Source organism: Amblyomma mixtum, chromosome 5 (genome assembly GCF_055824585.1).
Source record: "Amblyomma mixtum isolate Tamu chromosome 5, ASM5582458v1, whole genome shotgun sequence".
In the NCBI taxonomy this organism is placed as follows: Eukaryota; Metazoa; Arthropoda; class Arachnida; order Ixodida; family Ixodidae; genus Amblyomma; species Amblyomma mixtum.
The window spans coordinates 8884619-8909957 of record NC_143016.1 but is presented as its reverse complement, the minus strand read 5'-3'; the positions used below and the strand labels follow the sequence as shown (position 1 = coordinate 8909957).

The window sequence follows — 25339 nt, the reverse complement described above, 5'->3', positions numbered from 1 at the left end:
TATCACGTGGTGCGCCGATGAAGGTCAAGTGGTGTCTACGCGGCCGTGCGCGGCGCAGCAAGGAAGAGCTCGGTTGTGCGGCTAGTATGCTTCGCATAAAAATAACACTTTCCCCGAACGAACGGCCGTTTGAGTGACCCGAGAGACCGCATCTCCCCAGAGCGCACCGCCAGGGCGGTTGTTGTTGTTGTTGTTGTGACTGAGAGAAGGATGAAAAGGAAATTGCACGGGCCTGCTACTGGCTCGAGCCAAGCCACCACCGCTGCCACGTGCAGATAGAGGAGAGCTAAAAGATCAGAGGAAAGAGAAAAAGGAAAGACGCGCGTCGCAGCAACAACTGCGTCCGCCGGAGCGGGCGCTGCTCAAAAAGAAGCGGCCGAAGCCGCGCTCGCCGAAGCGAGAACAGATACTCCTTTTTTTTTTTTTTCTGCCAGGGCGGGCGGCGGTCCCCCCTTTTTATTCCCTCTCGGGGTCGAGCGGCGCCCCATCGTCCGGACGCGCGCCGTCCGGTCGCTGCCCCGGAGAATCATGTCGAGAGAGTCACAAGCTGCCTCTCTTGTGCGGAAGTTACGGGATCTCCCAGCCCCTCAGAGCTTTGCTGTGAGCCGCGGAAATTACGGGATCTCACCGCCCCTCCGAGCATGCCTCGACATGATTCTCCGGGGCAGCGACCGGACGGCGCGCGTCCGGACGATGGGGCGCCGCTCGACCCGGAGAGGGAATAAAAAGGGGGGACCGCCGCCCGCCCTGGCAGTGCGCTCTGGGGAGGTGCGGTCTCTCGGGTCACTCAAACGGCCGTCCTTTCGGGGAAAGTGTTATTTTTTTTCTTCGCCGAGCCCGCGGTCAACTCCTCGTTCTTCCTCGTCTGGCACGACCGACGCTACTGAACTCTGCAACTACGACGCCACATCCAACAAGAAAGTTGTGATAAACCAATAACTCTCATAGATTCTGGCGCGTCATCAATCCGAGTTCCCACCCCGAAATCGTACTAACTAATCCTGATGGTGATCCAGTAACTGAAACTGAGTGTGCACAGCTTCTTAACGACGCATTCGTCTCAGTGTTCACCCATGAAGACACCACTTCCTCGCCCATGTTACAGTCATCTTCCGTCACTTCCATGCCAGAAATTATCATTAATGAAACAGGCATTCTTGCCCTTTTGAATAACCTCAAAGTTACTACTAGCTCTGATCACCTTGGATTTAATAACAAAATACTAAAGAATGCCTCTCTAAACCTCTTTCAAGTATTGACATCACTTTTTTCACAATCATTATCATCTGGTACAATTCCTGACGACTGGCGTACAGCGAAAGTAATACCCATTTTCAAATCCGGAGACCGCACCATTCCACTTAACTATCGCCCTATCTCATTAACCAGCAACATCTGTAAACTCCTGGAACACATAATTCATACTCAAGTGATTAATTATCTAGAGGAGCACGATATCATTTTCAAATACCAGCACGGTTTTCGCAGGGGTTATTCATGCGACACACAACTCGCTGGATTTACTAACGACATGTTTTCCGCAGTAGACGCTGGCTTACAGGTTGACGCAGTATTTTTAGACTATTCTAAAGCTTTTGATCGCGTTCCCCATCACAGGCTCCTAACCAAATTGACAAACTTAAATCTCCATCCCGACGTTATTTCATGGATAAAACAATTCCTCGATAACAGAAAACAATTCGCCTCTGTCAACGGCTTTAACTCGTCTTCTGTCCCCGTAACATCTGGAGTACCCCAGGGAAGTGTACTTGGCCCTCTGCTTTTTTTAATTTTTATTAACGATCTACCCAAGTGTGTATCGTCTCAAATTAGGTTATTCGCGGATGATTGTGTAATATATCGTAATATTACTAATGAAACCGACCGCCATTCACTTCAAACTGATCTTGACGCTGTAACGGCTTGGTGTTCTTCCTGGCTAATGTCTCTAAATGCATCTAAAACAAAGTTAATGTCGTTTACTAACCGTTCCACTCGAATTGCTACAACCTACTTCCTCAATAACGATACAGTTGAACTTACAACAACTTACAAGTACCTAGGAGTTCACTTTCAGTCTGACCTAACTTGGCATTACCATATTAACACAATCTTAGCATCAGCAAATCGCGCACTCGGCCTTCTTAGGCATAATCTCAAACACGCGCCTTCACATTTAAAAAAACTTGCTTACATCACGCTAATCCGCCCGAAAGTTGAGTATGCTTCTGCCATATGGGACCCTCATCAAGCTTACATCACAAGCAACCTTGAATCCCTGCAAAACCGTGCTGTTCGCTTCATCTTTTCAGATTATTCACGCTTCACCAGTGTCACAGCATTAAAACAACGTGCCGAGTTGGAACCGCTATCATGTCGACGCCATTTCGCTCGCCTAACCTTGCTTCACAAACTGTATCACCATCCCACCCTCCACGACGACTTTTTGCCACACCCTGCAGTCTTTCCTCGCCGTAACCACGTTAACAAAATAAAACGCATCACATGCCGTTCATTGCTCTACGCGAAATCATTCATTCCTCGCACTATAATAGATTGGAATAACTTGCCATCACACATAGCTATTGAGGTTAACCCACAATCGTTTCAGCATTCGCTAAAGCAAACCACGGACTAACAGATTTGGTATTTTTGTTGTATTATGTGCATTTACTGAGTATTTTATTCTGCGTTGTTTGTTGTTATTTGTGTACATTACTAGTTTTAATTCATTATTACGTGTATTTTGTTCAAATTCCTGTGCCATATTTTTATGATTGTATCGCCCCCCCCCCCCCCCTTTGTAATACCCTCGCACGAGGGCCCTTAGGGGTATTGTAAATAAAAAAAAATAAAAAAACTTTTTTTTTTTAGCAAAAGACTGTCGATGAATTGAACATTGTTTTCGCCCGTGTTTAAACCTTGATCTGGCTAGTGTTTTACGTTGTGTTTCTGTGCAACTCCTGCCACTTGGATTTTATCGCAGTGTTTGTTTATTGTCGGTTTTTTTTTTGTTTGTTTGATCGATTATTATGCAGTGTAATTTGGACTACCAGTAGTAAATATTCAATTGTTTGAAAGAACGGTGACTTACTGTGAACTTATTTCTCAGTCCCACACCGACACACGTGCTTCACGGGTTGACCGGCCTACTTTTAACTGTGTACTCGCACTTCATAGAGGGACGACGGGCAACCGTAAAGGGGATCCCGCGCCTCTGTTGACCGTAAAGGCGGGAGTTTGTGACAGTGATGTTCATAACCTTCTGTTCTTTTGAGCAACTGTTAATCACAGCACTGTCGGGGGGGGGGGGGGGGGGGGCGGTTTTTAATTAGTGGCAATGTTTGTTTTTCATGTAATTTTTTCTGAATTTTTTATTTTGCTGAAACGTATTCCCGAAGCGGGATTCCAATTCTGTAGCCACGCGAAATGAATGATTGCCCATTATCCATGATTTCCGAAATCGCGACAAACACTGAAACCATGCAGGCTCAAGCCGCCGACCAATCACTATCCTGCGATACATACGAAAAACTTGCTGAAACTGAATCCCTATGTAAACTTTTTTTACGGCAGAAACCTGTCCGGGAAAACCAAGCATTTAAAGTGGAAACAGTTGCCGATATCAGTATAGTTGCTTGCAAACGCAGTCGTGCACACAAATTGTATTAAATTAACTTACTGGCTGTATCGCACGCTGCAGTAGATAACTCATCTAAAAGGCAGACATCAGATGCGCCAAGCGCATGCCAAGACTGCTTTGACAACACCTTCCTTGCGAACCCTTTGGGCCTTGCGTAGTATTTGGCCTGTAAGCGCTTGAAACTCGGAGCACATGCCTACCCCATAGGGTTCTCAAGCGCGTGGAATTGATGCTGTGGTTCCGACCTCCATGATTCTGGAAGCTGGCTCTCTCTGCGGTTAGACATCGGCTGTGGCGACACATCGCAACGACAATAGCCACACAGGGAGCCGCCTTCCTCGTAGCACTTGTGCTGGCGGAGTTCTGCATCAGGAAGCAATGGAGGACAGTGAAAGAGAACAGGCTGGCAAACAGGCACGCCCATTAGAGCCCCCTGGCGCGTTCTTCGAGGCGACGCAGGTCTCTCTCAATCGACCCAGGGTGCCCACGTGCCGTCGTGGTGGTCGGGAAACGAGGCAGGGTCTACGGTCGGCTTGAGGGGTGCGACGGTTTGTTCCCTGTACTCTTGTAGGGTCTTGTTCAGCGATTGTAGTAGCTGAAAGGAAAAGCGGGGTTTATAAGAGCTGCACCAGTCTGATAGCAGGTATACGTGGTTACACTATGTGTCATTGCATTGGAGAAAGGATAATCGAAAGTGGAAACTTCGCGCCTCGGCGTGGTGCGTTGGTATCGGAGACAGTCGGTCATCATACAACGATAGCGGTACATATGCGGCTATCTCTGGGGTAAACGATGCCGACAGCATATTGTGTGATAACTCTGCTATTCTTGCCTCCCTTCAAACTCTTGGTCTCCCTCACCGGTTTCTCCTCTACATTCATGCCTTTTTGACAAATCGAACCTTCAGCGTACGTGTCCACGGAAAGCCCTTTGCTAACTTCACTTCCAATAGAGGAGTGCCCCAGGGCTTCGTTCTCGCCCCCACATTATTCAGTGTGATTTTTATTCTTCTTGTTCGAGCCCTATAGAGACCATCCCTTCTATCCGTGTGCTTGCGTACGCCGATGACATAACCTTGTGGTGCTGTCACCCAGATGCGGCTATCCATCAATCGGTCCTCCAGCACGCGCTGGATGTCTTGAAATCTCGCCTCCCACCACTGGGTCTAACCCTCTCGCCTACTAAATCATGTTTCATTCGCACTGGAAACAAAGCTGGCTTACGGAAAGCTCCACGTTAAATTATACACTAGATAGTTCTCCGATTCCTCAGGTAGAAACTGTTCGTATTCTTGGCCTTCTCCTTCATACATATCGGACTGGCACCCCGTGGCTGACAGCCAGCCGTAAATTGGCTCACGCTACTCTTGGTCTGATTCGTCGCATCGCCGTGCGATCTGGTGGCGCGCATGCTCATACGGCCCACCAGCTTGTGCGCTCTACCTTCAGCCACGGATAGCATATCAGGCACAATTTGAACGTCTCACCCGGAGGCAGTGGGACTCCCTTGAAGCTATCAATCGTGAGGCTGTGCGCGCCAAAGATATCTACCCCGTTTAACACCCATACCTAATACCTATGCTTCGGGAGGTCACCCAACTTAATACTCACAGTGAGATCATCGACCAGCGGGTGGCAAACAGAGCTCGCAAACAGTACAACTTCATCGCATGAAGACACTCCCTCCGTGGTTGTACTGTCAGCTCACAGACAATCGCCCCACTGTTTCCCCGTCGGTATCAGCCGCGTATCTGCCTGATGGGTGCATATATTGTACACCGATGCATCAAATACTGCACAGCGGGAAGTTACTGCTGTGTATAGTCCCTCCCATCCGCATCTCAACTATCGCGCAACTTACACCGCAGATACGTGCACCCCCCTGGCATTGGAACTTCAAGCCATTACAATGCCATTGCTTCCCTTCCGCTCATTCCCACATTCAATGCAGTTCGTCTTTACACCGACTCCCTTGCCGCTCTTAAACAGCTAAAGGCTGTTCGACGCACATTCTAGATTACAATCAATTCATCTACTCTGCGCAACACACACATGTCCTGTGCGCACACACTGGATTAGCGGCCGTGCTCACGATTCACATAACATTCAAGCGGATGCTATGACTCACTTTAACACATCAGAAGACCCTCCACCATCCCCTCTTCCCCCAGATCCGTTCCTGTCCCATGTCTCCAATTCAGAAGCTCTGCGCCAACGAACACGCGCTCTAATTCCTCCGTGTTCGCACCCTCTCCCCCGCAGAAGGAGGTATCGGCGCACCGGATTCGGGCAGGAGCGGTTCTGACCACATCTGTCCATCATCGGTGGCGTGATAAATAACTGCCAGTAACTGACCGGTTCCCTCACTGCGGCGCTGCACCGGACAGTTGTGATGTGCGGCGTTGCGGACTTGCCCAGCGACGGCCCCTATTAGAAAACGGCTCCTCAGAGAGGTGGGCCTGCGGTGGAACCGCGAAGTTGACTATGTAAAGTGGACTATGAACAATCAGTTCACCAGCAGCCATGCGACTACCTCGTCAAAACTGGACTCCACCCCGTCTTTTAACTTTATATTTCCTACATTCCACTCCCCCTTTCTCAACTTATGCCTCATGGCACACCTCTCGAATAAAAAAAAAATTGCCAATAAGCTTCCGGGTGAGCTGGGGAGTGGCCGCTCCCAAAAGTGAGCTCTCCACGATCATGCGGCTCAGGCGTGTTTGGCACATAGCCTTGAAATGGGGTATACAAGGGGAAATGAATGGCATAGTTATCGCTGTCATTTCTTCACCCCGGAGGAACTGCCAGGGAATTCCTACGGCGCTAATTTTTACCTCAACATATCACCCACAGATGTACCTTGAATCCTTGATACGCACCTGGATATTGGCCGTTTCCTAATCGCCGCTGCAGCAAAGGTACAAGAGAAAAGCAAAGCGGAGAAGGCTGGTATTTCGTGCCATGTGCCGTCCCTGCGTGAGCTTCCTTGGAAATATTTTTCAATGACTCTAAGCTCCGTAGCTTCCTTCACAGCCTCTTGTGTGACGTTACCTGGCCATCCGCTCACGCCGCCGCTCTCGCTTTTCACTCCTGCATTCTCGTCTTTCTCTGTGGCCAATTTCATTACTGAAACAACCGGCTCCACGGGGCTTCCGCAGTGAGGGTGCCTGCGGTGACGGCCCGCACGACCCGTCACGCGCGGCGAAGCGGAAAGTTGGACGCCATACCTGCTTGTGCGTGGAGGCAAGGTTATTGCACTCGCAGGGATCCTCGTCCAGGTCGAATAGATACACGTTGTCCGGCGACCGGAAGCGAGATTCGTCGCTGCATGGTCCTTCCGGGCACCTTAGGGTGGCGTTGGTCCTCCAATCTGGTGGGAAATCCAATTCCTGTTTGCCGTACAGAGCTCGCAGCGCCTGCAGAATGATTTGGGCCAGTAGTGAGTAAGCAAACCTTTGTTTCAGTGGTATTACAACTTTGCAGGACTCATTTAGAAACCATGTATTTGAAGAACTGCTGCTATTTCATCTCAGGGAAATCGCCCTGCAGAGAGTGCCTCGCATTCGGGAGGTGCGAGCTTCGACCCCCAGTGCTACCGGGGGTCGAACCCACCAGTTTTCCCTTAGGGGCAAGCTATCCCGCTGGCCTTGTGTTAGTCTTCTTCGGGGCGAAATGGCTGGAAAAATGGGACCTTGACTCCACCTTGCGTAGACCAAGAGCATGTTAGAAACGGAGCTTTTTGGTCGAGCTGCCGCTGTGCCATTAAAATCGAGTCACCATCATCATCATGCACTGCACATACGGGTTAGGACTGTGGCGAAAAAGAGAAGTGCACTTCGTTCGAGTTCCTGTACCACTGTGAGCACAGGTGCGAAATACTTTGGATACAATAAGACAAAACACAATAAAGAAAACACAATAAGTCAAAGCGCCGTCCTGTGTTTTCCCCGTATTCCTGTATAATGTATTGTGCGCTATGGTCTCACTGCCATACAGTGAGCATTTTCACTCTTTACTGCCTGAGTGAGCGCACGTGTATTCTGGAGTAGGCGGAGCACGCACCGTAAGCTGCCGCTGTGAAATATGCCTATCGGAACGCTGCTGCCACAGCTCACTGAGCTCAGTGTCTGTGGCCAGAAGGGCGAATTCGAAAAGGTGTTCATCGGGGGTCTCACATACACCGTCCGCGCACTGCATACGGTCCGCTGGGCTTAAGAATTTCAACCACTGTTCCGACCTAACCTCACTGGATCGTTTCCTCCTTCTCCCCTGTGACAACCTATAGCGATGAATCATTTCTCGACATCCGGTCGTCCCTGTCTTCGCCAACAGTTAGCCTGGTTACACCTGAATACAACCTGAAGAAAAAAGCATTTTATTTCCGGTGTGCTTTTGTCAAGATTTGCTTACTTTTTCCCTTTTCTTTAGACGCCTTCTTTCTCCTCTGTCACCACTGGCCCATGGGAGATAAAAGGTTGTTAGTGCGGCTCGCGTGGTGAGATGAGTTTGAGACACCTGACATATACCGTCTCGCCTTACTGTTGTGTCCTGTACCGTCTCTGATGTGCGACTTAACCAGGATGAGCATCAACTTACCCGGAGCACGGCGTTGCTGCTGCACAACATGGTTTCGCATAAGTCTGGTCACACATCGGAAACAAAAATCTCATTGTCCTGTTGTGAGAAAATTAGAATAGTTTTTGTTTCCTACGTCCAGTATGAGACGCCCTCTGTATTATCGTCGTGCAGGTAAATCCAATTCATTTTTTCTCCAGCCTGCTGCGCGGCTTATCTGGGTTGAAATGCTTGAGAAGCAGGTCTTGGTATCATTAGTGTAATATACCGGGTGTTTTTTTTTAGAAGGTCCAAAATTTTTTAAAAAAGGTAAATTGCTTTCGATTTATTTTAGCACTGGGGCTATACTGGAGGCTACGGCGGGCGCCAGGAAAGAGGACAACTGCTTTAATTAGCTCACTGATTAACTAAATACGTTAATTAACTTTTCTAATTTTTGTTTTAGGGGATATGTTGTATTCGCAGAATTGGAGATCGTCCTCTAAACAGTCCAACCGAGAAAAAACAATTTGAATTAAAAATTTTTCACGCACGTTACGAGGCTCGAAAAATTCACCCTGGTAGGCATCTTCACACCGTAACGCAGCGGCGGGAGCGCCTCTGACGTAGTTCACTCCGCCCTGCGCTTTGCGTGACGCGTCCCGGACTGGCGGCCTGCGCTATCGCTGCTTATCTCGCTTCGCTCCGCGGCCTCACGGAATGCCGCGCTGGAACAAAAACGCATTGACACAAAGTGCAGGGCGGAGCGAGCTACGTCACAGGCGCTCACAGACGCTGTGTTACAGTGTCAAGCTGCCTACCAGGGTGACTTTTTCTCGCTTCGTTACACGCGCAAAAATTTTTTTCATGAAAATCCTTTTTCTTTGCTGGACTGTTTGGAAGACTACAACATATCCCCTAAAATAAAAATTATAAAAGTTAATTAACGTATTCAGTTAATCAGCGAATTAAAGTAGTTTGCCTCTTACCTGGTGTCCGCCGTAGCCCTCAGTATAGCCCCAGGGTTAAAATAAATCTAAAGGAATTTACCTTTCTTTAAAAATTTTGGACCTTCTACAAAAAAACACCCTGTATTCTGTCCGTCGGACACAGTTCATGCAACAATGATTTGGACAAAGGGTCATCGGTTTGAGCGGCCGTGTAATAATGAAGGCGCACTTCTGCAGCGGTGCTTTGTTCCATGAGCACGTCCAGGTCCTGCAAGAGTGGTCCTTGTCCTCCTGGGATGGGGAAGTGCGGATCGAACTTGCCGTCGAAGTGGGAGCCCACGACGATCTTGAAGCGGTCTCTTCGGATGGCTGCGTATCCCCACACGGAGTCGATGTTGTACACCACCTCGGAGCGTTGCGAGGGCTCGTCTTGTGACAGCGTGGCCCAGATGTCGCGGCCATCCAGTGGACCCAGTTCGCTCACCGAACCTCCTGCACAGCGCGGCGGTGACTACAACACGACTCATGAACTCACGACACAGTGTCAAAACGACGCTTTGGCGGGGGAGGGAAGGGATTAAATTTAAGGACTCAATGGGCAGAATAGGATTGCTTGCCCTTGCATATACGAACGGCTTGCGATACCGTTTTGGACAAATGAACAGTCCGCATTGTGACAACTGTGCCTCGTTAGAAACTGCGGAACATATCCTGCTTGAGTGCCCTGCGTATGCTGACGAGCGTGCGTACTATGAACATCGCATGCAGAAGCTCTGCCCAGTGCCCCTAACAATGGAGAAAAGTTTTAGGTCCCTTAGCCTACCTTAGGCAACAGAGACTTGCAATGAACTTTCTATTTACATATTTAAAAGACATTGGACATCTCGATAAGCTCTAAATTCACTTGCACGTTACCTTCATGCATTCTTTATGCAGTGGACTTCATCAACCCATTTGTCGGACTATGCATTCCATCATTCCATAGGTTGCATCAATACTCGCCGTTGCATCCTTAGTACCCATTTCATCTTCGTTTTTTTGTTTTTGTTTTTACCTTTTCCACACTGCTCTCCTTCTGTCTTTATCTCCCAAATTCCCCTCCCTACTCAGAATAGCATGCCAGCGATTTTTAAACGCCGGCTAAATTCTCTGTATTTCATTAAAGAGTTTCTCTCTCTCTCTGTGTGTTGCCCTTTGTCTTTGAGACGAAAGATTAGCTTATGGCGAGACAATCTTTGGCAGTTAATTGATTTCTGAGGGCTAACGCTTCGGGCGACGCAGTTGATTTCCAAAAGACCAACACATCGTGTTTAGTCCCTTATGAGCGATGGCTAAGTGGTAGTGGTGTTCGGCTGCTGACCCGAAAGACGTGGGTTGGATCCCGGCCGCGGCGGTGGAATTCCTATGAAAGCGAAATGCTAGAGGAACGTGTACTGCTCGATGTCAGCGCATGTTACAGAACCCCAGATGGTCAAAATTATCCTGAGCCCTCCACAACGACGTCCCTCATGGCCTGAGTCGCTTTGGAACGTTAAACCCCATAAGCCAAACCAAATCAGTCTTGATGTGGATATAGTATATTTAAAGGGTATGAACAGAGATTTCAGCCAGCACACTGCAGACCGCACTATCCTGATATCGTCCGTATACATGACTCGCGCCAGTCAGAGTCAAAATTCATTAGAAGGTGAAAACACTGCAGATTATATAATTAATGGAGCCCTGTAATACACCTTTCGCTGAATTTTAATTTTGAAGCCTTGCCCTGCTGTCCCCGGCACTGACAGCGTGCAGTGGTAGCCAGGAGCCGCGGTATGCCGACGACTGCCAAGTGTACGCGATTCTATTGGTGCCGCCGTGCTGCTTTTAAGGACACGTGCAACTTCGCCCCGCAAATGGCTTGTTCTGGAATCCTCCGCCTTCCCGTGTGCATGTATTCACGCCGTTGCCATACGGAGTACAGAGTTCCAGGCTGCAGTACTACACGGACACAATGTAGTAAGCCTCTTTCGACAATGCGTTCATAGATGTGTACTCTGCTCCCCTCATACAAAGGAAACCGCTGCAGACGCAACATAATCTACCTAGCGCATCATAAACCTAGAAAGAAGTTGACGGTTAGTAATTGCTACGCAATGGCGATGTTGTGCGTAGTCGTGAGTTCTATACTGTCACGTTACACGCCTCTCGTGATCCTTTGATATCACTCGATTCTTTGAGCAAAATTTCACACGAGTACCGATCATTTTCTAAATCGTAGAAAGGAAGTGTAATAGCGCCGAGTGAGAGAGTATTTCAAGGCCCGTCTGACCTTGTCGAGAGAAGAAAAGGCAAGGAGGTTAACACACGGCGATGGGGATAAAGGGAAACGAAAATCTGAGTTTGCTGTGTAAGCAGAATGTACCCGTAGTCAGGGGTATTTTGTGGCTAATGAAAACAAAGGGCGTCCACAGTGCGCTCATAGACAGGCGTTCAAATCTCTGGCTCCTAATATTTGAATGGCGCTTTGGTGGCGTTATGCGCTTTCAAAGCGTTAGCTCGATGCGAGATTTACAAGCGGCATTGACAATTAATTACCACAGAACATTACCAAGGCCGACGTCTTACCGGCGAGTGCGTAGAACGTGGGCAGCCAGTCGGTGATGTGCATCAGTCGCTGCGAGACACGGCGCCTCTGTGCGATCAGCGGCGACCAGACGAACGCGGCCGCCCTGGATCCGCCCTCCCACGGGGAGGACTTTGATCCGCGCAGCGGCCAGTTGTTGCCGCGCGAAGCCATGTAGCCCCAGGGGACGCCGCCGTTGTCCGCGCTGAACACCACCACGCTGTCCTCCAGCATGCCGGCCTCGCCCAGCGCCTGCACCACGCTCCCCACGGCTCGGTCCAGCGAATCCACCATGGCTGCGCGGAGCGACATCCAGGCTTACGTGCGTGAGCGCTTTACGGCCGACTTGTTCGGACATAATGTGTGTGGTATGTGGGGTTTAGCGATCGGAAACTGCATGTGACCTTTGAGAGACACCGTAGTTGAGGGCTTGGGACTCATTTGGACGACCGTAGATCCCTTTGCGTGCAGTTACATGGCACAGCATAGGGGCATTTAATAACGACTGCTGTTACAGGAACACCGTTCTTGCGGTCATGGCGTAGGGTGTTGTTCGCAGAGTGAATGAAAGGAGTAGAAAGGAGGAGAGAGGAGAGCAGGTGCGCCGAGTTCAGAATGAGCAAGTGGTGAGAGAGCGCTGAGCTGAGCCAGAATGATGTGTGGAGAGAGTGAAAGAGCAAACAGCGAATCGAGGGTAATGTTCTCTAGCTCATCGCGCGATGCGGTGACTTAACGCTATAAAAAGGTGAGATGTATACGATACAAGAACGTGAAATGAAGAAAAAGAAATCACAGCACTGTTATGAGTTATGATGTGAATGATCTAGCGTTAGCTGGCTTCTGGTCGCGAAGAAATGGAGACATATTAGAGTTGTTGCTTATTTTAAGGTAGCGATAACGGCTTTGTGATCACTGAACTGCGTGGTTGTGTGTCGTTTATCTTTAATTACATTGCTGTTTTGAAGGACGTGGTCGGTGCGCGTTTTGCTGGATGTGGTGACTACTTAGGGTCGGTTGCGAGTTGTAACATTATAGTAGGCGTTGAATGTAATTGATGAAATCGGCGCTGCTTGGTTGAATGTTATGGCGAATTCCAACCGCAACTCCGGAGCGGTCCGGCCGCTCCGCGGCTGAATGCATGAATCCGACAGAGAGCACCCGGCCAAGATCTGTGTTTCGAACACTTTTACTCTGGCTGGACTGCTCCACGAAACCATCTTGGCTTGGCGACGGCCCAGTCTGCCTTGGAACAAGCGACCGCTGATCTTGATCTGCCATTGCAATAGCCTTGCTCTAAAAAGAGCAACAAAAAAAGTTGATCCGGAAGTGCTTCGAATCTGCTATTGGATTTTACCATTAGTCTACCTCCAGAAAAAAAGGGACAGGACGTATAAAATAGCAAAAGACATGCAGACTCTCCGAAAGGATGGAGTTGGGCTTGAAAGGCGGAGAAATCGCACAACTGGATACAGCGGCGGTGACATGGTGGCTTAATTGCGCATCCACAATGTATGTGGAAGCTATAGGTGCTGGGCTTGTAGGTGGCAGGTTCATTTTTACCGGTGGCAGGATTGAGGGTGCTGAAGCCAACGGCACAAAATTGAGCAAAGAGCCAAGAACAGCAAACGCTGTAAACTCGCAGTCTATTTTGTCAAGAGTTTAAGAATGAAATGTATTTCTGGGGAGTATTTGCACATTCTAAGACGGCTCATAGATGGTGGTAGCCAAACACCGATACTGGCCAGGGCTTATGGCAGCAAAATGTGATCTCGCCGTCGCCAGCTTGCGTTCCTCGAGCCAAGCAGCTCGCATGGTCTCCCTGGCTACTTGAGGAGCATCCGCCATCGCTGCTTTTCTTGGGTAAACAGCTTGCTCGGCTTCCTTCGCGGCTTTTGGTGCTTTACGTACCTCCAGGAATCGCCACGTTCATTCGGTTCCTTTATTCGAGCTGGAAAGTGCGCTCAGCATGCCTCGCTGCTTTCGCTGTTTGATCGGCCTTACCGACACGTTGGGCCGCCTTGGCTGCCTTCTTACCTTCGTGCGCGGCTACATAAAGCTGCCGTTGGCGACATAGGCAAGCCTTTCTGTCTCTCGACCCATCCGCTCCCACTGCGCACGGCCACAGCGGCAGCGCTACTGGCGCCGAGCATTTGGACGGCGCAGAACGAACGGGTTAGATGACGATCGAACATTTAGAACATGTTGCGCGAGAGGCTAATTTTTTTAATAAACTAAAAGTAGCGACATCTCCTCCCTCCTCCTCCTATGCCGTGGCGTCTTCTCTCGGCTCCTCCCGGGCGCCGACGGTGGCGGCACCTAGGCCGGGAGCAGCTAGCAGACGCTCCCGACCGTCGCCTGTTGGCGCCCGGCAGACCGCGCGCCCAGATGAACTTTGTGTTGCGTTTTGTGACTTGGCTTCGGTCAAAATGACATCATGAAATGAGAGATTGAAAAATCAGTTACTGTAATAACTGCCCAGACCAACGTTGGATTGCTTTATAGAAACTTATTGTTCTTCGATCGCTTTGACTGCGGAGCACACGTTGGAAGTGGCGCGCGCGAGCGAGTTCGCGGCACTATAGAGTGACTACCATATCGCTCGACGAGTGGCTTTCTCGTCGCTCGCGCTTGGGCGCGCAGCGATGATTTTTCTTGCATTTTCTGCCTCCGATTCGACCGCATTGAGATTGTGGTGTGGGAGATACAAGGCACGAAAAAAAATATAGAGCGTGACCTTTCATAACTGAAAAAATAATACACAAGTGTTAACACGTCACTACTCCGCATTAAAAGCCATGAGGAGCTTTTCCAATGTCCAACTTTGGAAATGGTCTAGATCATTGCGCGCGTCCCTGCGTTAGTGGTTCATTTGACACCACCTATCCACGTTACATAGCTCCACGCAGCGTGATTTTCGCAGTGATTCGCGGCAGCGACGACGGCCTAAACCCAAAATGTCGGAAACTATGTTTTACAGAGGTCCTCGCCTGCATTCTCAAGTATTATCCACGCAGATATCGAGTATTCAAGCGACAGGTGCGTTAATGTGCCTAGGCACAGTAACGCCCGATTTCGGTTTAGAACCCTGCTTGAAAAATACGTTGAGCAATGGCGCAACATGAAAGCTAGACCTTAATCGCAAGCAGCATGAGCAGCAGGAGCTTCAACAGCAAGTACCACGCCTTTGGTGTCGAGTTGGTGAGCGAAGGAGTGCAACTGTAACAAAACCAATACGTCTAGCGATGCGTTCAACATGAAAGCTAGACCTGCACCGCGAGCAGCATGAGCAGAGTAGGCTCAAACAGCGAGTACCGCCCCTTTAGTATCGAGTTCGTGAGCCCAGGAGTCCAGCTGCAGCAACACAAATGCGGCAAGCAATGCGCGCAACATCAAGCCTGGACCTGCATAGCGAGCAACGTAAACGGCGGGGCTCAAACAACATGCGAACGAGCCCGACTGAAACCAAGCCGACACGCCGCGCAATGCGAGCAACATTAAACCTGCACTTCAGCACGGCTTTCGTACCCGCTAGCGAGCGAGTCTATTTAAAATCATGCCAAACGGCATTTAGTGCGAAGAAAGACTGCAGCCGCTGGCGCTTCACACCAAATCATCCGAAAAAACACGACTGACAACTGAAAAACGACCACTTATCTCACAAAGACGCGAATCCGCAACATTATCGAAGTTTGCCCGGCCGATCCTGTGCAGGCAAACCTTTCGGCGAGCCGCGTTGCTTTTTCCGGAAGGAATTACAAAAAATCTTTTGCCACTGTCTCCTCGGTTGTTGAATCCATACGCGCAACAGAAGCTCGGCATCGCCGCAACCCGTAGACGCCGTCAAAGATGAAAAAAACGCTTCCCGCCAAAACTGTTGCACAGAAAGAAAACGAAGCGCGACTCACAGCCCCAGCAATGGCGCCGGCGTCTGCTGCTGAGCCAAAAAGCGCGCGCTAACACGTGACTACGGCGCCTTGGCCAATGGGAGGCTCGATTCTCCGGGCGGCGCGTCAGGAGAGGAGGACTGTCGGAAAGTTCAAAGCTTTTCGCTACTTATCTTCCGCAAGCGACGAGCGCCATCCACTGGCGCGGCGCGAAAACTATGAGCCCACTTGCGCGTAAACAGCTCCCGCTGCAAAAGTGAAGTAACTCCCGAACTGCCTGTAGAGAGTTCCAAGCCTCCGGTCAAGGTACCAGGATTAAATCCACTGATAATGATGTGGTGTAAAAATACGCCCCTGAAGCAGCCGACACCCCACTTTCGCACGCATACAAGGGGTAAACCGCGACAATGTGACCCACGGCAACAGGGTTGGGACTCAAAGTACAACTTCCAGACTCTGGACCACCAATTAGATGACGCTACCGCCGCGTAATAGCCACACTCAGCCTGTCTTTGCTGAAGGATAGCGTGAATGCGCTGCATGCTACGCGGAATTTTAACGCGAATTTTAAGCCCGTGTCGCAGAAAAGTCGGCGTCGATGACCGCGAGCAAAAATCCGCGGAAGATCCCCAGAGAAGCAACCTAGGTGGCAGGTGGGCCACCCAGGTCAAGTAACCTTGTGCCTTCATCACAACCTACCCGCCGGATTGTGAGCAAACTTCCCACCGCTGCAGGTGGCAGTTCAGTTGATGATTGGTCTCTACTCTAAACACGAATACGCCCATGTGGGAGTAAAGAGGGAGCAAACCGTCCTCTGTCGCACTCCCTTTAATGAAAGGGAGTGCGCTGGAGGACAGCTTGCTCCCTTTTTACTCCTTTCTGCGTTAGAGTGTCTGGAAGACCAATATGGTGTCGCATAGCGAGTTTTCGAGTTTTTCGCGCCAAATGCTGGAGCCGGGAGCCGACGAGAAGAGTGCGTTCGTGGTGCCATCGGTTTTCGTATAGTTGCGGCCCTCTTGTTGTAAGGAAGACACAGCTCCCCTGTCGAGCGGTCCCGCGTGCGTCCCCCACTTCCTTTCGCTAGGCGCGGTCGGACCAGGTTACAGAGTCGATGTTTTGCTGTGGATTCCCGACCGCTTTCTGGCGACGTTTCCTGGGTCTTGCCGTGCGGGGGGCTCTCTGGCCCGCGTTCCGCGGTGTGCGTTTCAACAGTTGTGTTCGTCGTTGCCCGGTTTGCGCACAACACACATACACAAACGCGCGCGCATTCCGTCCCTACTCGTACAAGGTTGCGAGCTGGCGCTTACTGGGTGTTTTGTGTATTTTAGTCTGAGAAAGTGTATGAGTTTGCTGTCGGGATGTCTTGAAAGGATGTGTTCTGATTGGTTCCGGTAACGGCTTTCCTGATTGGTCTAATTGGTCCCAAAAAGGGTCCTCAGAATGCTGCCGGAGCTCCTCTGGTTGGCTCCGGTAACGGCTTTTTTTATTGGTCGAGAAAAGGGTCGCCAGAATGCTGGTGAAGTGCATTTAAGAGCGGGTTTCTCAACAACAAGGGACTCGAGAGAGGAACGGCTGCCTCCCGGCGGCTGCTCGGGACCTCCGCTCCAAAGGTGCTGCACGCCCCGGGGTATGACTGACTGTTTTACTATGTGACCTGTTATATTTTTACCTCAGTTTTTAAGTTTAACCAGTGATTCGCATCTACCTTTAATAAATCAAGTTGATCAATGCACCTTATCGACGCCTGCTGGTCCCCTTCTTCGATGCGGCGGAGCTCTCGTCCCGGCACGGAAGCACGCTTCGCTACAGTGGGAAGACCAACATGGGCCGCACAAGCCCCACAGGTGGCAGCACCTGCCATCGCAGGGCAGTGGCGCATCGCTTAACCGCTGCACCACTGCGCCAGGAGGGGTACGAGGACTCCCAGGGATCCATGAATGTAGTTGCAGTACAGAATGACCACTTCCGCATACATGGGCATTAACCCATTCACGCTATCGCGTCATACCCTAAGCTTAAGTGCTTCGTGCTGATGCGTACAGCTGGGCCGCATCCAGTGCCAGATAATGATTAGAACTTTGGCGCACAAGATAAGCCCAGATAAGCCCTGCTCTTGAGGGGTCTCCTCATAATGACGTACTACCTCTCTGAAGGGAGGGAAGAACAGCGACTTCTGGTCGCCCAGGCGGTCGACATGCTCGGTCTGTAAATTATGGTCGAATAAAGCTCTTCTACTACTACTACTATCACCTCTCTCACAGATCTCACAGAGATCTCAAGGATATGCTACCAAGCTCTCTGTTTTGTAAGTTATTATTTGCCGCATTCACTAGTTGGCATAAATAATGCAGAGTGTCTGAAGGATGCTAAATTCACCCGAAGCGAAGAAATAAGCGCTAGGCAGAGCACGCTCGGAGAAACACAGCGAGTTCCCAATGCACACAATTGTGAACAAAGCGCCTTAATAAAGGGTAAACGTTTCTAACAACGGCCCATCGCGTTTCGAATTCAAGCCTGCGTACCAGCGTAGATGGTTCGATTCTTCTCTCCGATGTATGGAAACTTGTCGATGTCCTTGTCCGGAGCCTGCAGCGGATCATCGTTGTTTCCGGAATGGGGTGCCTGGTGGCTCAGGTACAGAAACTGCGGCTGCAAAAAAGAAAAAAAAAAGGATCGCGCAGGCCGTGTAGTTTTTGTAAAAGTTTGCAGGCCAACGCCTTAAGTTTAACCGCGTGTTCAGCTGCCAGTGCCGGGAAGGTCGGCGCATGAATTCGTTCGACTCACCTTTGACTTGTCCAGATTCTTGATGAGTTGCACAGCCTTTTCGGCGAAGAGGTCGGTGCTGTACGTTCCGTTTGCGTCCAGTGCGGGATCCGTGCCGTTCCAGAAGTCAAGGCCTGATATTTTTGTGCCACCCTGGGAACGTGACTCGTTTATTTTGCTGCACTTTAACACTTGCTGTTAGATAAACAGCAAAAAGCATGCACGACAAGAAGAAGAAACAGACAACGGGGCGCAACCTCGCGGGTGCAGTTTTTGAAGCAGGTTACACGATACCCTCCCGCCAGCGTAGCAAGCCTTTGCAAAATTATAAAAGGACACGAAGTACTAGTTTAGCGCGTTCGACAGAAAACGCAAATTGTGGAATGTAGATGCAGAGGTTTTATCAGAGCTGCAGCAGCTGAGTCCAGATGCATACTGGAGTCGTACGTACCTGGACGTGGTCGAGCATGTGGGTGAAGTAGTCTCCGTGTCCGTAGTACAATCCGTAGAAGGTGTCGAAGCCCCGTCGTGTGGGCGTGTATTCGTGCCGGTAACAACCGAGGTGCCACTGCAATTCATGCAGAAGCGAATGAAATGAGGTAAATGGCGCTAAGTAAAGACAAATGATAAAAAAATACTGAAAACATGGTCTGCTGCTGTTGAGGTTATGGGTGGTAGTGCAACGAGACATTCAGGGATTTAAACAGGCACGGGCTCTGTGCATTGGGAAGTACTGATGCTGCCTCGCGTCGAACACGCTGTCTGCATGACGTGGCGCATTCTTGCTCCCTAGAGCGAATGCCTTTGTCCATCGGGGATCAAACATGTGAACACTCATGACCGTGCATAATATGTAATGCATTCTTGGTACGCCCAGCCCATGCAGTTCACGAAAACTGTGCTTTTACTGACGTGCACTGCGATATCTCAAGACCGACAAATCGCGAGGCATGGATCAGTCCAGTGGGACGCGCGCGCGACGCAGGAAGGCCCATGCTGGAGTCGTATCTTCGGTTCATACTTGAGGCACAACTGAAGGGTTACTTTCAGGAGGGCCCCGTCATGCTACCCCTCCAGTTTCCTTTTCGTTCACCCCACGACCCTGCTCACCCTGCTCCCATTGTCTTCATCATTGATCTCGACAGACAAGAGCTCGTGGGAGGGATGCTCGATAAGCATGTTTATCTCTTTCTCATAACCTCCCCCCCCAAAAAAAAAAATATATATATATATAAAAGGCGCCTGCGGCGAAGAGTTGACGGGCTCCGACCGGCGCGTTCTTCATCCATACCGAGGTTGAGCGACCAGCGACGGCGAAGCAGTTGTTAAATCCCCGCTGGTCACGCGGTACCACAACGCACGCGAGGATCCGAGCGAGCGCAGCTGCGACGCCTCCCCGCAGCGGATCACGTGGCGTGACGTCACAGGACACATCACAGCTCCACCGGCTGAAGGTCAAACGCCAGCCAAGTTCACCTTGGGAGTTTTACCTCGAGGAGTAGAGCTATGGCTCTAAGACTATTATACACTGTAGGCATCTGAAGAATAGCGCCAGCTTGAGACAAGTGGAAAGGGAAACTTTTATACCCAGCGATAGTCGGTTTGTAGCGCTGAAAAAGATTAGTGCTTATGACGCTGACAGAAGAGAAAACAGGCAAGGCTCCTCATAAAGCAGCCTTGAAAACAGGAACCTCGTAGCTCCCCGGTGTGGTTTATTGAAGAAGCAACTCATACAGATACAGAATGCACCGAAAGAAAAACTAGAGGAAGAGATTCTAGAGAAGAAACTCTGGAGGACCCTTCAATGCATGCAGATTTGTTCTTCATATTCCAACACAAAGACTTGTTCACGAGGGTCTGTTAACCCTTACAAAGATTTCTTTACACGGTCTGTACACTGTCGCCATTTAGTTCTGTCTGTAACGTCTATAGATTCTCTATAGACAAATCCCAAAGAATCGTCTACAGTCAATACAAATCCTATAACTGTCTACAGGCAATCTATGGTCATAAAGACCTCTCCACCTTTTCCTCGTTAAAAATTCCTTTCTCTCTCTCTCTCTGTATGGTCATAAACTTTTAGTAGACTTTTCTTATAGGCAGTCTATAGACTATGAATAGACAAAAATAGATATCTACAGGAAAGCAATAGAGCCTATAGAAAGTCTATAGACCATTTTGTGTAGACCATTTTTATAAAGGTCTGCCAAGTGTTCAGTCGCCCACGTCCACGCACCGGCAGCTCATTTGACCCACCTTTCCGATCAGGTGCGTCTCGTAACCCAGTTTCTTGAGATGCTGAGGAAGTAGGGTGTACTTGAGGTCGAGACCATACGGCTCACCAGGCTGTATGGGTGTGGTCTGTAGACCTGCGCAAGGGGCATATTGTTGTTGTGGTTCTCCTCAGACATGACTCATATCCACGAGGGAGGATTGACAAGGGTTTGGTGACGAAATCCACTATGTGCAGTGCACGAGAGCACACCTAATTTTACTTCTTTGTTTCTCGTCTAGCGCTCGCTTGTTTGCGTTTGGGCCACTGCACACGGTAGATACCAGGCACCACACTCGGCCATAACATTAACTTTAAAACATGCGCTTGGTTAATAACTTTAAAAAAAATCAGGTTTTCCAGATCATCTTCGAGAAAAAAAAAGTTCCCTTCCTAGTTCTTGGAAAGGACGTTGGAAGGAGGAAAAAAAAGAGAAGGAACAAGGTTGGCAAAGGTCGCAAAAAATGCATTCTTGGCTCGTCGGCTACAAAATTGTTTTCATTATTTCTAAGGGCATATATTCGAATCAAAAGTGCTTCAAACCTTATTTATTGCCTTTTTCCTGTGCTTATTCTCTGATTAAAATCTTCGCGCTATATCATCGGCTTTGGGGTATTTGCAAACTGCCCGTGAAGTAAGCTGCCATGCAAGGACGGATTCGTGGGTACCTATTAGGAGGGGGAAGGGGGGGGGGGGGGGGGGCGGCCAGTTAGCGGGAGGCGGTCAGTGACCGCCTCCCGCTAACTGGCCGGCCCCCATATCTACATATCTGCAGTATGCATTATACAGTATGCAGTATGCATTATACAGTATGCATTATGCATTGTACAGTATATATATCTACGGTATGCATTTTTTAAAACCGGTTTTTGTCTTTAAAAAAACGGCCAACGTGACTTATTGGTTTTTCTGCGGAAAATGCACCGCCCCGTCCTTTAATTCCGCTCCTGTCGTCATGTCACGACTTACTTAATATACGACGGTGGTATTTCTTCGCGATATTCCCATAGTCCTCTTCACCGCAGTTCTGGCGCGAAGTTTCCGGTGCACACCGTATCCCTTGTGAAAATGTGCGTGTAAACCTTCATGAGTTACCAGCAGCTGTGCACGTGTAAAAACAGCTGCGCGTTGTTCAAAACGAGTAACATGCGCGGAATGAAAATTGTAGAGCGGACAGCCAGTATGGGGGTTTGCAGCAAGATTTATATCGTGTTCCCTCTCACATATGCACATGCCGTGCCAACTCGCAAGCTCTGTATACCTTGAATTTTCCCTCTGCACATCTGTCCTTATATATATACCCTGAGCGCCGGATGACACACGCGCAGAGCCGTGTACCGTATCGCGTCGAGTATAGTCCCGTCATGAGGGCGCCCCTTGACGCCGTGCACGTCGGATGCACGTAGTAGTTGTTGAGCACCACCCCGTCGGCGGCCAGGGCGTCCAGGTTCGGCGTCGGGATCTGGGGGGACCCGTGGAAGCTGACGTCGGCCCAGCCCTGCATTCAGCGTGGAGACAGCGGCGGCCAGCGACTACGATTACTTCCACGAACACCGGAGGGCTGTGGCACATCCACTCTTAATACCAGAACCCGTCATCTGCACTTTCGTCAACGACGGCCACGGAACGGAGCACGATTGCTCGACGTCCAACCATGGCACAAACAGGAGGAAATAGAAGATCATCGCTCGTCAAAAAATTTAAAAAAAATCAACAGTTTAATGTACAGGACTCCCTCCTTTGCTCCACTTTTGCGTTCTACACAGCGGTTAAGAATCGCACTTAGTATTAAACCAAGTGTGGGTTAGGATGGAACCCGGCCAACAATTTGGACTACGAAAATGCGGCATCGGGCCAGAGCTGGCGACGCGACAGGGGCCTCGAATTCCGAGCGCGACACTGGGTTGGAACCCTAGCTGTCCAAGCGAGCAGTTCGTCGCCACTACCTCGGTCATGGGGCTGGGTGCAAATGCTTCGCATGCGCCGCCTAGCACCACTTCGAACTAATCGGTCTAGCTGAGCTTCGCAATGTGAAGGTTTCCATGTTTCGCGACAGCCTTGGGCCTCGCCGAATACGTCTGCACTGCTTGCGCGACCATTAGAAACAAATCCCGCGATGCACTGCATGTCATTCCTTTTTGATATTACCACTTCACTACTCTCGGACGCAAAGGCCCAACATCCTAACTGACGTCACATGCGCCCCTTCAGTTACGCAACCACGTAGAATTCTTCTACGTCAGCCGGCGCATTAAGGAATCTAAAAGGCTTCAATGCAGAAGGCATTCTGCTCCCTGAAGTTCTGTGTCGGCAGTTTACGAGCTCAAACCTCGGAAAATGTGCGCGCCTCCAGTCTTTTTCTGCTACCCAGATGCAATGTTCCCGGATGGACCTGGGTCACAATTGATGTGTGCATCGGGCAGAGGACACCCTGGGTAATGTACCGCTTGTGGTGGCGTGCTCGAGGTCGCTCTGGCAGCATGTCCAGTCACGAGGCGGGGACAGTGGCCAGTCTTATCACTATCTGAAGAGGTCATTCAGAAGAAAACCTGTCAGAAAGGCTGTCAGAAGAAAACCTGACAGCCTGTCAGGTTTTCTTCTGGGCCATGTTGCTCGGCTCGTTTTGCACCGCCAGCTCTCAGAGTCTATTGCAAGGAAGAGAAATTTTCGTTCTCGCATGTCCGGAGCATGGCACTTGCACGGATGCTACAACAAGAGACACGCTACACGGCTCAGGAGCAAACCTTCTAGGTTGCATATTTCTGACATGTGCTGGTGCTGACATAATGTTACAAATGGCGGATGGCAAATTCCCGAACAGGTTTAGAAGTCTGCGCGCAAGCTCCTACTCAACCTGAGTATTGCCCTCTGCTGGACTGTAGCCGAAATACGCTATGTTTCAGTAATTACGCCTCACGTGGATGAAAACCCACTCACGAGGTCATCGGCGAGTATGAAGATGATGTGCGGTCTCTTGACTTGCTGCCGGTATGTGACAAGGACGTATGAGCCGTAGGCGAGGAGGGCGCCGACGACCCCGACGACGACCTGGGAACCGGTACAGAGTTTCGTGACTGAGTCTGCTATTGTTACTCTTCAGGGTACCACAGGCACCTTTCTGCAAGGTGTTCCGCTTGTAGCTGAGCCAATGCAAAAAACTTAAGGGGACACTTAAACTCCGCCTTAAGGGTATGATGACACGATAGCGTTAATGTATTAAAGCCCATATTCGCACAACTGGTCATTCTTGACTTTACCTTCACAGATCCCTGGGAGTCCCCAGACAATTCCTAGCGCAGAGGTGCAGCGGTTCAGCGATGCGCCTCTGCCCTGGTGCGGCTTGTGTGACCCAGTTTGCTCTCAATCATTAATTTACCTTCCACGGTGGTCACTTTTCTCACAATCAGGTGGGCAGCTTGTGATGACGCCACCAGGTCACGTGACCTAAGCGGCCCACCTATAGTTGCTACTCCTGGGATTTTTCGCTCTTCGACGATGCCGACGACTACGACTCCGGATTTTCTGCAGTACGGGAGACTTAACGCTATCGCGTAAAAAAATAAAAAAAAACAGGTAATTGACGCAGAGAAACGTTTGAGCATCCCACTTATTTCCTACGAATACAGAGTACTCATCCGAAACTGCGGCACTGTGGCCGTGCCGGCGCGCTGCGCTCCAGTGCCGCTCAGAATTATTGGAAGCATGTGCAGATGCGTGAGCTCGGCCTTATACCGCGGCGACAGCAATCTGTAACGAAATATTTAAGTACCTCGATTTTGTCATTGTCTTGTGCTGAGAATTTTAGCACCTTTCGGAAACTTTACCATGAAGTGCTCAGCTTAAGACCCAACAACGTTCTAGCTAAGTATTTTTGAGGACTTTTGCTTCTGAACTCAACAACTTTGGCAAGAGAATCATAAATGAGAGCTGCCATCTCAAGCAAATGGTCCAGTCCTCTGTGGTCTTACTCGCAGTCTAAACACTGCGTTGTTTCTGAGGAATTTGATAAGGGGCATAACTGACTCACTGGGTCAGAGAACACTTCAATCGCGCTTGAGGTGGCGTTGGTGTTAAAATTGGTTCAACATAAGGACAATAGATATACGCTCTGGCAGTGGAACTGTCGGGGATACCGCCGGAAGCGAGCAGTTCTTCAACAACTCCTCATTGGTAAAGACTGCCCGGACGTGATCGCTCTTCAGGAAACTGGGGGGATTGCAAAATTATCAGGCTATCAATCTTTTAATACCTCTGGCGAGAAGGCGGGAGTTACCACCCTCGTCAAAAGAAACATAACGGCTATTGCGCATGACACGGGGATCAGTCACGTAGAGCACGTTCTTCTAGAACTCATTCCGAATAATAAAATTAAGACCAGCCTATTTGTGCTGAATATATACAGCAGTCCAAAACAAAGAAAGACTCGCTTCGGGTCGCTTCTTCAAAAAACTCTACGCATTGCTAACAAACAAGCGGTGGTGGTAATGGGGGACTTCAACGCCCATCACGCTGCTTGGGGGTACCAGAGAGAATGTGTCAAGGGTAGAGAGCTCTGGCTCGATATGCAACAAGGGGCCTTCACCCTACTTACGGACCCTCAGTCTCCCACTAGAACGGGAAATAGCGTCAGTACGGACACATCTCCGGACCTCACCCTCGTTAAGAACGT

General features: G+C 49.8%; 1 protein-coding gene across 11 annotated transcripts in view; it reads right to left on the bottom strand.

The window, feature by feature from the left end:
• Window positions 1-3320: 3320 nt before the first annotated feature.
• LOC149341274 (arylsulfatase B-like) overlaps window positions 3321-25339 on the bottom strand; it is a 54723-nt gene continuing 32704 nt past the window's right edge. For 8 of the 11 annotated variants that reach the window (XM_089543273.1, XM_089543277.1, XM_089543275.1 and 5 more), the window contains 10 exons: window positions 23608-23718; window positions 22009-22168; window positions 20655-20767; window positions 18850-18966; window positions 18420-18551; window positions 18158-18284; window positions 11754-12047; window positions 9376-9638; window positions 6870-7058; window positions 3321-4238 (listed from right to left, as the gene is read on the bottom strand). In XM_089543273.1, coding sequence (XP_089399399.1) covers window positions 4110-4238; window positions 6870-7058; window positions 9376-9638; window positions 11754-12047; window positions 18158-18284; window positions 18420-18551; window positions 18850-18966; window positions 20655-20767; window positions 22009-22168; window positions 23608-23718 — 1635 coding nt within the window. In that variant the 3' untranslated portion in view covers window positions 3321-4109. The remainder of the gene's footprint in view (window positions 4239-6869; window positions 7059-9375; window positions 9639-11753; window positions 12048-18157; window positions 18285-18419; window positions 18552-18849; window positions 18967-20654; window positions 20768-22008; window positions 22169-23607; window positions 23719-25339) is intronic. The other 3 variants (XM_089543282.1, XM_089543283.1, XM_089543284.1) reach the window with 2 other exon arrangements.